Here is a 15,684-nt window from a genome sequence, read left to right as displayed (position 1 = left end):
AGACTAGTTTAGGCTAAACTGGCCTAAAATATGCAGTCTTGGGTGTTGCTCCAGAAGCTTCCCTGAAAACATGTTTCGAAGCAGATGTACAGAACACAGCTCACAAAGATCCGACCAAATGGACTCCAAAACACAATATGGCCGACTTTTCTCAGTTGGCTGTTATTCTGAAGAAAAGCCACTTAGACTGACAACCGATTTCTTCCACAATGAGGCACAATTGCTCAGTCAAACATGAAAGCTATAATTAGCATAAATATAACTTATGTCTATGAGCAACCATAAAGCAAAATGATGCGCTTATGTCTCGATAGCGCCTATAATTTCAATGCATTGTTGAAATAAGTGCAACTAACTATCTGTGCATGTCAAATTTATTGTAATACTTGTTGACCATTGGTTAGAGGTTTATACATCTGATTTGATCAGTTTGAAGCATGTTGAACTGAATGGAAAAAAAGAAGATTGAATATACACAAACGAACACACACACACACACACACACACAAATATGAAGGTGAATAAATAAGGACAAAATATTTTTTTGTGAATTTTCTCTATTTTAAATGTTTTCTTTGGTTCCCTTTGAGCACTTCTCTCCAACACATTTAAAGACATCAAACTCACTCACTCCAGTAGAAAGAGCTCCCAAATCTAATCCAAAAACTCATTATGGGTGTAAAAGCCAAGATAAAGACTTTATAACCCCTCTAAAAACAGTCCTGAGTTTTATAACTCTTTAGGTTTGTGTATCTTCTACCCATAAATGAGGATCTGTTATAGTGCTATGCTACTAACAGCACACCATTCTTTCATTTTCTTTGCATCTCCAGCGACTGTAACTGATTTAACAGAACAATACAAGCACCATCTTATAAGTCACTTCGATAAAACAGACTCCCAGTGAATTAAATGCAAATGCATCTGTCCAAAGCAAACCTGTCCAGAACAGTAATCATCTATGGAAACACTAATTCTTACTCAAATAAAAACAAAACTCTAAGAACTGCCTATTGGTTTACATGTAATGGCTAATGTTAGCACAGCTAAATATGTTGTTATACATGTGTGATCATTAATAAATGAGAAATTTTTTTTCCCTTAAAATCCTATTGATAATTCTCATATTTACAAATTATTATTATTGTTGTTGCATATTAATGAGATTAATAAAAATAAACTGAGGTAATCTTTTGGAGCACGCATTATTACGGATTTGATGGACTTAATGATGAATTTGTTTCTTACAAACACACAGCTTTTCGCTTCATTAATTGATGGACTAGAGTGGTGTGGGTTAGATGTGGATTATTGTGATGTTTTTATCAGCTGTTTGGACTCTCATTCTGACGGCACCCATTCACTGCAGAGGATCCACTTTTGAGCAAGTGATGAAATTTCTCCAGATCTGTTCTGATGACTTTACAGTGTGAAAAGCCAGACAGTAATATAGAATCAAGAAGCAATAACCACCTGCAATTCCACAAAAATAACTTGACCTTGCTCGCACAAGAAGATAAGACAGCAATTCATTGTTCAGCTTGCTGGAGACTCACACTGGAAAAGAAAACCTTTTTCGTTCTTTAAAGCTTAATATAATTTGTCTGTATAAATCATAACTCAGAATTCAGCAATTTCTAAATAGATTTTTATTTTTATGTATCTTCCATTTTAACTGACACTAATTGCAAACTTAATGTTAAGTTTAATCATATTTTGGTTAAAAAAAAAAAAAATCAGGTAAAAAAATAAAAAATAAAATCCAACTCAAGAAAAGTGACTGAAAAACAAGAGGAAGAAGATCAGTTACAATAACTTTTCACATCATTTACATATTTTGCATACACTTTTACATAAAGCAACTTACAGTGCATTCAGGCTATGCATTTGCTCATTTCTGTTACCAGTATGTGTGTTCCCTGGGAATTAAACCCACAACCTTTTGCACTGCTAACACAATGCTCTACCACTGAGCCACAGGAACCGCAATGTTCAATGATGTTCAATTAAAAAAAAGTAATGTAAAAAAAGCTGTCTTGAGTACAATTGAAAATATACCAAGATTAGGATGTCCTCAAAAACTGACCATGCAGGCCACCAAGAAACCAATGACTAATCTGAAGGAGTTCCGAACATCTCAGGTCTTTCTCACAAATCACAAAGAAAAGCTACTGTCAAAGATGCCATCTGACATCTCAGATATGGTTTTCCAGAAGGTCTCAGCTGCAAGAAGGTTTTATGGTGTGATGAGACTGAAATTTAGCCTTTTTGATATCAGAATAAGCACATTGCGTGCATGAAAACCTACTTTTTTGAATGCGAAGAACACATTTTTGTCATTTCACCATAAACTGCATCAAAACTCAAAAAACTAATCTGGTATTTGGACACAAGCCATGATTTCTTGCCCAGATAAAAACATACAAAAAAAAAAAAAAAAAAAGTTTTTCTTATTTGATTGGTCTAGATCAGTAATCACCTGCCACTGAAAACAGTGGTCTCATCTTGTTTCTGTAGGGTTTTGTATGTATAGCATATACCTTTAACATATCAGCAGCATTTAAATCATAAAATCACTATTAAATAATTACCAGCAACTTTAATATTTAAGTTGGGGTGCATTGGGCCATATTTTTACATTTATTTCTTAGAGAGTCTTAATAATACAAGTCCATTAAATTAAGTCAGAATTAGAAATGCAGGAACCTTTGATGCAAGTGTTTGAATTTAATACACAGTACCATAATACCTGTTCTTCACAAACTTTTTAATGGAAAAGTTATATATAAATTAAACTTACATCGGACTATTAAAAGTTATATAATTTGCTTTCAAGACAATTAAATTCAGCTGCAAGTGTCAAATTAATAGAAGTGCAATAAAATAACTCTTTGAATTTTCTTTTTCCAATCTTTTATGAAGCTCAAAGGATTTGTATGTGTCTAAAGTCTATGCAAAAAAAATTTATGTGTTCTAGAAACTTACTTTGTGCAAAAAAAGCTGCAAATACACAAAATCATGTTCACTATTCCAGAAGCATTCTGGACTAGATTCAAAACTGAGGGTTAAAGGACAGAGATCGGTTAAAGGACAGAGATCCATCATTGTACACAATCTACACAACTTTTATTGAGCAAGAAAAAAGACAAAGCAGTAGCATGATCCAGTAAACTTATGAATAGAAAATCAATCTGGAAAAGAGGAAGAGATACAGATAGAAAATGAACCACTGGAAATAAGATAATACAAACAAACTAAAACAAACGTCATGACAACAGTGCATCTAATTAAAACCACATCCACCTTCAGAATAACAAGCTAAAACACCACACTATTTCTGTGTTTGAAACGGCACATCACAGGTGAGGGGTGTTTATATACACATGCATAGGAACACTGCGGCTGGTGACGGGCTCAGGGAAGAAATGGGAATCAAGTACAGTGGATAGGCACTTCATGTTCCATGATTTGTGAGACACTTTAATCTCACATACAGGAAGATGGTTACAAAAATGAATATGATATGACACACCCCATATTGAATCCCTTCTGGGATTCACCCCTCTTCTAATTTGAATTCTCTGCTAATCAAAAAGAGCAAAAAGAGCTTGGTCTCCTACAGGAAATGGAAATAATTTAATAAATTAATGTTTGTACCCTGGAAGTATACAGTGGGGGAAAAAATCTCACAAAGCACATATGGTGTGATTCATATCCAGAGTGTATTTGCAGGCCATTTTTCTTTTTCTTTTTTCCTTTAATAATTAATGTTTTTAGCTTGGTGAATGTGACTTGCAAGTGCTTTCATGAAGGAAGAAAGATGATGGAAAACGGAAAAGCTTTTAAAAAAGAACAAATTCATCAATTAAATCACTGCATTTAAAGGGAAAGCACTAAAATGTATCATTCAAACATTTGCTGCATGATATATCATGAAAGGTAATCTAAAAGTGCAATTAAGGTCAAGATGAAATTAAAACATTTTGAAACATTTTTGCAGTCAAAATCCAGACATTTTAAAAGGGAATCTTTCATGTAGGAGAAAGATTTCCCCATGCAGATTTCACAATGGGTTCAAGTTGATCGCACAGATTTGTCGCAATGACCAACAGAAGGATACTTGGTTTGAAAGTGAGCTGTGCTTCATGCATCACTACACTATTGACAATAGACAATGGATCTATTTTTGCATGCAAAATTTTCTGACATTTCACTACTGCAACTACAACTTTATTGTGCATGATTCATCTGCATGTTTTTCCAAAAAAATGGGGAAAAAAGAAAACTGTTTATAAGCTTCCACCAAAAGCCTTTGAAACTGTTTTCAGAGGTGGCAACCAACAATTCCTTAGCAACTTTTGCACAAGGAAATCTACGTTCCAGTAGAAAACATGAAAACTAGTAGCAATTTCATTTGGTGTCACATGTGGCACATAAATTACACACTTCACCCTTAAGAATATGCAAATGATTCATCAAAAACACACAGATGTGTTGCCTTGAACTGAAGCCAGATCTAAGATACAATCTGTCTCACTTCTAATAGTTGTGCAATTGTGTGAATCCACTCAAGAACCGAAGAGTGCGGTAACCTGATTGAAGAGCTCTTAGGAACATTACAGGACACTCTTTAGGTCAAACAAAGAGCTTGCCACGTATGACGCATTACAGTGTCTTACACAAGGGTAATTTTAAAGCCCAAATTTATCTGACTTGGATTTAATCAACAGTATTAAAATAGAACCGTAGGCTGAGGTGAAAATCCAATTCATTTTCAGTTTTTTAAGTTTGATATAAACCCTTTAACACAGAATTTTCATTTCAGCCTGTTATTTTTATAACACCTTTTTTCCTCAAAATACCAGTGGAGTAAATGAATAAGAAAAATACATATACAAAACGGGCCATCACTGTTATGTTCTGTCGTAAAAATGAGTATCAATACTAAATAGTGTGGATCCAGCACAGGGGATGACGTGAAGAAATGATGTGAGCTTATATCTTACATGTTCACCATCTAAAATGAAAACATGAGGGCTTGAACACATTGCCATGCAACTGCTCCCATTGGAAAACATCTACAAACACATCTACTATAAACATGCCAAAACTCTGTGCACATATTTAATAGAAGAAGAAGAATCTGAACACTTTCTGAACTTAAATGCTGTTTGAAGAAATTCCATATTTACTGGGGGGATGTACCACATCTTATTGAACAATTTTATACTTTACTAAACAATACCCACGATGCACCATAAACTGTTGCAAATCAAAAATGTAATCTATTAAAGTGCACACATACGAAAATACAGTATGTTCCCTAACCTGAGACTGAAGCTAAAATGGCACTAGTGGACTCCGTAAATGTCCTTTAGAAACATAAACACTTACATTTTTGTTCTGAAGAAACTTCTTTGTAAGCATTGTGTATATTAGCATGGCCTCTATATAACAGTTTAACCTGTGCAACTTTTGGTTACTTGTATATCCCTTACAAAAGCAGTACCATGGTAAAGCAATAAGTATCATGGCAATTCAAAGAATACAATGATACATACAGATTTGCATGTCCAAAGAATGGCATGGCATTAGCATGGTACTTGTCCAAAAGCAAGGTATTTCCACAGTACATGCCCCAAAAACGATGATGGTAAAGCAATGGTATCAGATCAGGTATTGTAATACTACAATACTTTTGATATTCATATAAATAACCATGGTAAATATCAAAACTATGAGAATACTACAGTACATACTCAAGAACCCATGCCAATCCAAGTTACTGCAAAAAATGGCATGGCATTTTCACAAGCATGTCCAAAAACTGTGGTAATACCATGTTCATTTTTGGCACTTGCCTGTAGTATTTGAACTCTTTCTCGAAACTGTGCAATATTTAGTCAACATTGTATAGGGAATAGAGAGTGACTTCAGGTGCAACTACTCAGAAGCAGATTTAAAAGAGCCTTCTATTTACAGAAATCACATTGTCTTGACATTCATGATGATGTCATATGTTCTGTCCAATCACAAATCACTCCCTCTCTGAAGTTCCGTGTCACTCAAAGTGAGGAGCTTGTCACTCAATAAGGCTAAAGGGTGTTTTTAACTGCACAGATTCAGCGTTCAAAAAGAAAAGAGCAAAAGTCCAGTTTTACAGTGAGATTGAGAGAAATGCCACAGTCTGAAACCCTAAAGAGTGGAATTAGAGAGGCATATGGTGAAACACTGTTATTATAGCAATACGAGGAAATATATATATATGTATGTATTTGTCACTCTCGCCATTTTTAAGGTTGATGAAGTGAAGTGAAGTGAAGTGAAGTGAAGTGAAGCATGCATTTGCATCTGGCCTTAAGTGACTTCAAAATGTCAGTCTACAAGAATGTGTTGTTGTTGTCGAGATACGTCATTTGGATGGGGAGCTGTTTTTATCTATTGGTGTCTCCAACAGTGAGACCCCAGCAGGGTCTGGAATCAAGAAGACATTGATCTCAAAACAATCATGAACCTGGGAACTCATACAATCAAAGCATGCCTTTATACTCATGGGCTGTACATACAGAAGTTCTCACACATACAGTACATCCATACACTCTCACTGCTGGTAAACATGTTAGGAAGCTGCACACAGTTAGTTGGAGAGTTTTGCAACCAAAGGGACCAACCACTCTGAGGACTCAAAATCAGAGCTGGGATATTTCCTTGTCTGATTCTGTTAGCTGAAGACTGGATTGGTGTGTTTGCCCCATGGTGGGAAATGAAGTCTGACCTCTAGATCCCAGAAAGCAACTCCTTCAGGGGTACCTCCCTCTCTCCCAGTAGAGTATCTCTCTTCAGACTGGTGCCCTTGTTGACTACCTTCATCTTGATGGCAAGGTTTTTCACCTGTGCAACAGGAAGGGAGTCAAAGTAAAAGTCCTCGTTGAAGACGGGGTTGCGGCTGTTCTTGATAATGGTGCTCCGCTGTTTCTGGAGCTTTCCCGGGTTCAGGTACAAAGCCACGCAACAATTGATGGCCTTCACATCGTACTGTTTATCGTAGAGCTCCTCGGCCGCCAAGACACGGACATGAAGCCTGGTGGCGTCAATGTCGTAGTCTGTGCAGATGCGTAGAGTTCCACCCTTGTGGAGGTTGACAGTGTGCTGTGTGAAGCGATCCATGTTGGCTCCGTATTTCCGTCCTCGGAAGGCTGGAGAAGGAGGGCAACGAAAGCGCCTCTGAATGTTCGGGCTGGTTTCCACAGAGCTGCACTCGTCTGTCGAGAGAGAACTGTGCCGGGCTAAGGAACGCTTGGCCCTGGACACCTTGGCTTGGGTTTCGTGGGTAAACATCTTGAGGAGGGATGCGGAACGGGATAACAGAGGGGAGTTGAATGGGGAGGACTCAGCTGACGAGCAAGTGTCACTTTCTCCCCCACTGAAGTACCGGTAGGGGTTGGAATGGGAGGTGTTACAGTCGCTGGGGTTTAAGTGGTTGCCCTGCGATTTGCGTTGGGTGTTAGGCGAGGTGAGCGGACTTGTGGGGTCACTATGGAAGAGGGACTCTTTACGCCTCGTGTGAGGACTTTCCATGAGCGTGGCGAAACCGTAGGAGGTTTGTGCTTTGGGTACGTATGGCAAGGACATGGCCGTTTGGGACTGGGGGTCTGCATTTGTGTTGAGGTCGCCCACCTCCCCGACCACCAACTCATCTGCGCTTTCAATCTGGATAATGTGGCGGTTTGCAGCTTTGAGCAAGTTCTTGGTGTCTCCAGCCAGCTTCTTAATGAGGCGTGGACTGCGCAGACTGCCCTGTGGCGTCTTGCAGCATATGGTCTGGTCGGATGTGGAAGAATGGAGCCCGTTTTTGGGCTTCATCTCCGGCGTTTCCTCTTCTGGGGGGCAGCACACCAGTTTAGGTGGAATAAAGAAGTCAGGAATCTTGTCAGGGGTGAGGACGTTGCAGTAGGCGGGGGCTTTGCTCTGTTTGTCAGCCGAGTCTCCCTGTCGGAGAACTTTTCCCTCCACTGAACAGCGGATCTTTTCCAGCAGCCACATCTCTTGGCGGGGTCTGGGAGAGACGTGCAATTGCACCCTGTGGGCACAGAGAGTGAGACGAAATACCATCAGCCTACACTGATACCTGCGATTCATGAATGCCAACTGATACACCTCCTCGCTGATTTATGTACACTGTCTCCCAGTGGCATCTTGGGAGATTCTGACACTATACTGTATGTAAACACATTGCTAACATTAAAAAGCAATTGTTAAAGACAGCTGACACCTGTCTCCTTTTCTGTTACCAATAGTACACGGTCATCTCGAGGAGATGCCGCTCAACATACACTCAGCATCATACTTTCATTACACACTCAGTCTGCAAAGCTTATTTACATAAGAAATATATGAAGAATGTACACAGATGGTTTCAAAAAGCCCCAGAACACAATGTGTGCATTTTATTAACTATAAGTGCAGGAACGCTGTAAAAAAAAAAAAAAAAAAACTATTTATTTTGTAATTCAGTTTTATTCAGGCATATTAAATTATATTTTTGACTTCAATAAAACCTGGTAGGTTCAGACACTACTGCATTAAGTATGTTTTTATCTTACCTAAATATTTATATGTTGAGTTATGAAGTATTTCCTGCTCACAATATCCAACCATACATTCAATTATTTTTTTTACAATCTTTAATGTTTATTAACAAGATTTTCAACCAGAGGTTTCTGGGCACCTGGGGGTCCGTGAGGGTACTGGGTTTACAAGAAGGATAAATTAAACATGTATAATTTAAAGACTTAATTACACTGTAAAAAATGAATCTCCATAGTGAGTTCTTTCTGATTTGACCCTTAACAATTATTTTTACTGGTACAACCAAATTAAGTTGAATTAGTCATGTTAAATATTTTAACTGATAAAACAATAAATTTTATTTTTGTAAGTTACCTGAAACAGTGAACATTAGCTAATGGCATCAAAAGCAATTTACAAAAAAAGAAAAAAGTTTATAATTTTAATTAAAGTTATTATAAAGTGATATAATTTGACTTCTTGTTTTGTTTTTATTGGTGAGAGTCCCTGAGACTATAAGCATTGGAAAGCCTCTCAATTAGGTCATTTCTTGAAATACGGACTGCGCAGCTTTTGTCCTGTGACTGCAGAAGCACAACAGTGAGACGAAGCTGCAAACGGGGACTGTTTGTTCAAAAGTAAATCATATGCAGAATAGGTGCTCTTATTTTAACAAACATTTGCATTGCCGAAACTGGTATATTGAGAGATTTTGCATGCAGAAGTGAACTAATAATGTCTGATGAGATCTCATATACCATGTTAACATCATCTTCTAATAGAAAAAGCACATTTACTACATTAAAATTGTAATATATTAATATCAGAACTCGTTTTAACTGTGTAGGAACCAAGATACTTCCAAGAGTACCATGGTGGCCCCACTATGTTTCTTAGATCAAAGTGTTAATTACTTCATTTTTTATTTTAATATTTTTTGGGGTAACTGGTATATTTTTAAGAGAGAAAAATGACCAACAGGTGTAATTTTATAATTAATTAAATCTCAACTAAGATAAATACTATTCTTTTCTCTGTAAATAAAGACAAGTAAAAACATTTTTGACAACAGATCGTTTCAACCACCTGTAACACGGTAAAACTGAAGCGACTGCCGTTTCCACATTCCACAACATTTCTAATGAGCAATAGTTTGATACTCCGATCGTAAGCGCTGATGTTCAGCTTTATATACATCTGCAAGTAAAAATACTATTAAATAACGAAAAAACGCATGCATTTAAACTTTTCCAAAGCTGTTCTTGTATTAAAAACCTGTTGAATCTCAGTTAATCTTACGTTAAGTGGTTAGTGGTCCGGTTGTGAAGTGTGTGCTTCAATCCATATGTTGTTTTTCCGTCTCACCGTCGTTCGGGTCTCCGGTATTCCAGGACAGAACTGTCTATTGGCACTGCGCGTCTACTCGCGGCTTTAATAGCGCACCGACCCTCTCCACTGCGCGCGCGCGCGTATCAACCAGTGGGAGTACGCGCACGGTAACGCGCACCACTCTGGAATTTCTCGCAGTCCGTATCAACGTATGGGTTTAGAATAGAATACTATACTGCTAACTGCACTGCATATATTGTAAATTGCCTTGAAATGGACAATGTTAGAAACAGAACAGAATACTAACTAAAGTCTACACTGTAGCTATATTATGCATACTATTTAAAATATGCAAGCAAATATTATTTATATTTGGAATGGGATACTGAATCACTTCTTGTGATGAGAATTACTGCATGTTTGTATGAAACAAATCCATCAATAAGAATTTTTTTTAAATTTTATTTCAAAGCACCATTTCCAGCTAAAATATGAGTCATCTATCCATAATATTGCTTTCTCCAGTGAACAAGTCGCTTCATTTGAATAAGAACAGAAATATGCACACTGTTTACAAAAGCCAAAACAGTTCTAGCAAAGACATTACATACTTCACAGCATAGTATGCCTACAGCAGAAAATAGAATGAGTGGTATTGCAGTATGCCATAGTGAACATAACCAAAAATGGGCAGTGTGCCATTTCTTTTGCAGGAAAACGGCTTCTCTCCATCAGGAAAATCATAAAGCATGGATAATATGAGCGGGTTGCGATGGGCAGGGTTCAAAATGCCTTATCAACTAAACCTTTTTAGTATATTTTTCAGTAGAATCTTATAGCTGGCCAGTTAGAGAAGCTTTTTTAATGAAATAGTGCTCTAAGAGGATGTGTAGGCCTAATTGTGTTTGATTTGCTGTTGTCTGATCTGCCCGTCAGTTTCCCTGGAAACTTGGAGAGAGGATTATGGAAACGCACACCCATATTGTTCATGCAAAAGCAGCAAACTATTCCAGAAGTCACCTAATTGGAAAAAATGCATGTAAAAGTCACAGCACACATACAGCTTGACTATTTACAGTTAAAACACTTTCAGTTAACATAAGATCTTACTTGATGGACTGGAGTGGTGTGGGTTACTTGTGGATTATTGTGATGTTTTTATCATTGGTTTGGATTCTCATTCTGACGGCACCCATTCACTGCAGAGGATCCACTGCTGAGCAAGTGATGGAATGCTACACTTCTCCAAATCTGTTAATACATATTTTTTTTGGGGTGAACTATTCTTTTAATTGTTCATCAAAATCGCTACAACACAACCAAAACATCAGAAAATGAAACTCTGAACAATGCGAGAAATTAATGCATGCGTCTATTTAAATGATCTGGAGTAGAGAAATGTGTCCTTCTCCTTTTTAACACAAAACACAAATTGTGTTCAACACTGCATCACCAGGTATGCTGTTTTATAGCCTTCCTCCATCTCTCTCTTTCTCTGTCTGTCTCTCATCAGCAGTCTGGGCATTAAACATTAAAATGCAATTTACTAATTGCCTGGAGAGGTGAGGAGCATTATGGCTATGAAAGTATCATAGATGATCACATTCACTCTGATTTCCCAGGATGCATCATGGGCTGAGCTACTGTCACACAAGTATGCTATTATTTCTAATCCATCATCTAAAAAGTCTTCATAATGAGCATACAAATGCACAGATTATCTTGCAAAAGCCGGTCGGTGGTTTTTCCCTACAGTATCTCTCTATGAAACAATAAGGGGTTTAGATATTAATTATAGACTGTTCTTTTATCTGCAGAAAGCATTATGCACATCTGAGATGATGTCATCCACTTTAACTGTAGCATAACAAAAGCCGGTGTCCAACTGCAGCCCATTCAGCACTGATGATAGTGTTTACAGATCTAAAGTCTATCATCACAGAGAGGATAATGGCTTCGGACCAATTCAGAAACATTCAAATATGGACACATCATTATGTTTTTAAACTTTTTTGTTCATCAAGAGTTTATGGAGTTTTTTTAGCAGCCAATTTGCAATGATATCACTGTAAAAACAACAACAACAACAACAACAACATTTAAAGGCTTAGTTCAGCGAAAAATTAAAATCCTGTCATCATTTACTAACTCTAAACCTGTATGACTTTCTTTCTGAACAGCACTGAGCCTTTCAATAAATGGACGAAAAAAAAAAAAAAAAAAAGATATTTAAACAAGTGTTTGTTGTTTATGTTCGCTGACAGTACATTGTTAACAAACAGAATTTTGATTTTTTTAAGTGTGTTAGTAAATGGTAAAATTAAGATTGGCTTAGATGACTAAAAATGCAAACTAATTAGTTCATTAGTTCATGCAAACAAAGTTTAGCAAATTTGCAATGTAAAATGCAATGTAAGTCAATTTGGATAATTGAATCTCCCAAATGCATACATGTATGTGGTTCTACGGTATATGTACTGTATATAGATTTTTTTTATTATGAACTTTTAACATCATCTGCAGAATAGTTGAAAATAATTACATTTCTCAGCTCATAAAAAAAATAACAAACATGCATTGTAAGAGTTGCATGTCCCATAGACATCCACTGTATGTTTTTTTTGTTGTTGTTGTTGTTATTATTTATTATTATTGCATGCAGTGGTTTTTAACTTTAACTAATTCCTTAAAATAATTTACAGCAGTGGTTCTCAACCGGAGCAAAACTTTAGCTTTTAAAGGGGTGGCAGGATGATTTAGTTATACTGAAGGAATCTAACTTAGTTAAAATATAAAAATGAATAAAATATAAAAATGAATAAATGCTGTAAAATATATATTACTCACTGTTTGTCGATGTTAGCTAATGCTAAAAACTCAAATATAAAAAATGAAATATATAAACCCCCATTTTTTTAAAATAAATTATAGTTATTATTATGAACTATTGTTTTATTAAAGAATATACAGTTTTCAAAACTTTTAGAAGCACAAAAATAGCTGTGGTTAATATAATATATAATAACACTCCCAATTTCTATAAATAGAGTTTGAAAACAAGCAGCTTTATCAAAATTAAAGCGGAACATATAAGGAAAGAACATATAACAGGAATATTAGTGCTTATACCTTTCAAATTTGGTTTAAAAAAAGCGGACCCCTGGTTTACAGGAGCCATCACACAATTTTGCTTTCTCATTTGGGAACATGATATTTTTTGACATGATATGTTAACAAGCAGGGTAAACAACAGGTCTAATGATATCTCAGTCAGCACGTGCCTACAATAATGAGAGAAATTAAATGGTTACTGCCATGTGGCACACAATGCTATTTTAACATCCATTCACGCTGGTGTGCAGACTGACAATTACACTCAGTGAGATTCTACTAAAAGTAGGGCTCTGATTAAAAAAAAGAGCCATTTCCAGTCCCTGTGAGAGGTAGAAAAATAGTCAAAGCACAGATGACAATAACATCTGAACCTCCGTGACAGAATAAAAAGATCATTTTAGGAAGCCGCAGTGAAAACCTGCTTCCCGGTCCCCTGCCACTGATGTTGTTGTCGCTTCGCAGCTCGTTCCTATGGCTACAAGATTTACTGACATTTGGCCACAGGTTATTTTGTTCCACTCTCCTCTCTTGAATTGCCCACTTGTCTAATCAGCGAGAAAGTCCAGGCAAGCAGTAGGCGTCCACACACGGATCTGTTAAACACAAGGAGAAGCGTGGAGACGAGCATAATAAACCCCAACGTCAACCTGTCACAAACACACACTGGCCAAGAACACCTGCGTCACCTCTAGCCATCACAAAGGTCACTCAGGTATTACAGCTGTTTTACCTGAGATAAAAGAGGGTCTGAGGGGTCAGCCAGAGAGTTAGCTGAGCTTAATGTGTAATTTGCACAGAACAAAAGCCTTTATTTTCCTGTAGAAGCAATAGGAAGCAAGACAAGTATGAGACATTGTTCTATTTCCTGCTTTTCAAGGTTTTCCAAAGGCTCCTAATCAAAACAATACTTGAACATCTGATCAAATTGTGCTTGACACAGCTCTGACCTAGCAGATTTCTCAAACACAATATCACTGCATGAAATATCAGAATCAAAATTAATGAAACCTGAAGCAAACTCTTAAAAATAAAGTTTCCACAAGGCGTTTCTCACAGTGATGTCATAGAAGGACTATTCTGAATTCCTTAAAGAAAGTGAACAGTGAGCTCCTTCAGTGAACAGTTCTTTAAAATATATTTTTGTGCGGAAAATTTTAATAATTGAAAGAAAGTTTTCAAGTATAAAGGTGGAATGTAAAGAATTAATGGTTGTTTAAGCTTCTTCATGGAACCATAGATGCCAATAAATAACTTTTAATTATAAGCGTGTAAGAAAATACTTCTGTAGACTTTGACTTAACTGGGTCATATAAGCAACCACTCAAAACACACAAGCAACCATATGGCAAGGTGCTAAAAAAAATAAAGCTTTATCCTGTTAGTGCAGCAGTGATAGATACAAATTAATGTGCCTGGGACCCAGTGATGTGTGGAAATGGTAAAGAAAAGAGGACCTAGCACCGAACCCTGAGGTACCACATTGGTGTGATTTAGATACTTAACCTTTCAGTGAACAAGTCTTAAAAAAACATTTTGGTGCATAACATTAATAATCTAAAGAAACTTTACCACTATAAAGATAGAATGGAAAAATTCCATGGATATTAAATCTTCTGCATGGAACCATAGAGGCCAATAAAGAAGCTTTATTTATAAAAGTGAGTAAAAAAATGTTTTGTCTTCTACTGTGATGTGACAAACAAGATGTTAAAAGAAGAATCTTAGTGAATTAGTGGCGCCTACTAAGCCTAACATCTTTCCTGTTGCTCGTTTGCTTTGTGCCACACAGTTTGTCCTAAAAACATAATACCTCAAATGGTACAGCTTGTTTAGGTGTGCAATTACTTTTCTGAGGTTTAGACTTACCATTTCCAACTGGTGGATGATAAAACAGGAAAATCCCATAAGATTTGAAAAAGGGAGCTGATCCATATCTATACAACAGAATCTCATATAGACTTTGACTTGGGTCAGTAAAAAAAAAAAACCCCGGAAAACACTAGCAACCACATAGCAAGGTGCAAACAATGGTTGTGTTGTCAGTGTAGCAGTGATCAGCTTTGCATTCCAGCAATAAATTACATTTTACAAATCTGTAAGAATATTCAGGAATCAAAACACTTTAATAAGAAAATAATGTGCAATCATATTTTATGGAAACATTTGCATACTGCTTTTGTAGTTTATTGATGACTTCTGGTACAAAATGTGTTTGATACCGTTGTCACAACATAACATAAGGGAAACATTAAGTTAACTAACAAAAGGTAGGTTTAAAAATACAAATATAAAGTTTTTTACAAAATGTTTCATTGAAAATGACATCACAACATTATCACCAGATCTCATTTGGCCCTGTTATAATTCAGCCTGAATTTGCTAAGTTAAGGCATCTACGTGATTTCACACTAACTTTTAGACTTTTTAACTAAGGAAAGAGCTATAATTATATTGATATACTCAAATTAAATGTTAAATTGCATGTGGTGCTTTATCAGTAATGACTGTGGTGATTTACAAAAAACAACAACAAAAAAAAACAACAACACTAAACTGTTAGGAGAACCAGCGCTGCATCCAATGTATGTGTGATTTTGCCAGCTGTGACTGACAGATAAAATAATTCTGATTACAAAATTGAAAAACTACTATACAGGACAGGCGATCAATCCA

At 36.5% G+C, this 15,684-nt stretch overlaps 1 protein-coding gene across 1 annotated transcript; it reads right to left on the bottom strand.

Annotated features, from left to right (window-relative positions):
- Nucleotides 1-6,525: 6,525 nt before the first annotated feature.
- LOC132154467 (C2 calcium-dependent domain-containing protein 4C-like) lies at nucleotides 6,526-10,134 on the bottom strand. The gene is made up of 2 exons (XM_059563031.1): nucleotides 9,868-10,134; nucleotides 6,526-8,080 (listed from the first exon to the last, which is right to left on the bottom strand). The coding sequence occupies exon 2, from the start codon at nucleotides 8,041-8,043 to the stop codon at nucleotides 6,778-6,780; it is 1,266 nt and encodes a 421-aa protein (XP_059419014.1). The 5' UTR covers nucleotides 8,044-8,080; nucleotides 9,868-10,134; the 3' UTR covers nucleotides 6,526-6,777.
- Between the last annotated feature and the right edge of the window lie 5,550 nt (nucleotides 10,135-15,684).

This window comes from Carassius carassius, chromosome 12 (assembly GCF_963082965.1).
Source record: "Carassius carassius chromosome 12, fCarCar2.1, whole genome shotgun sequence".
Lineage (NCBI taxonomy): Eukaryota > Metazoa > Chordata > Actinopteri > Cypriniformes > Cyprinidae > Carassius > Carassius carassius.
This window is presented reverse-complemented; position numbering and strand designations above follow the sequence as displayed.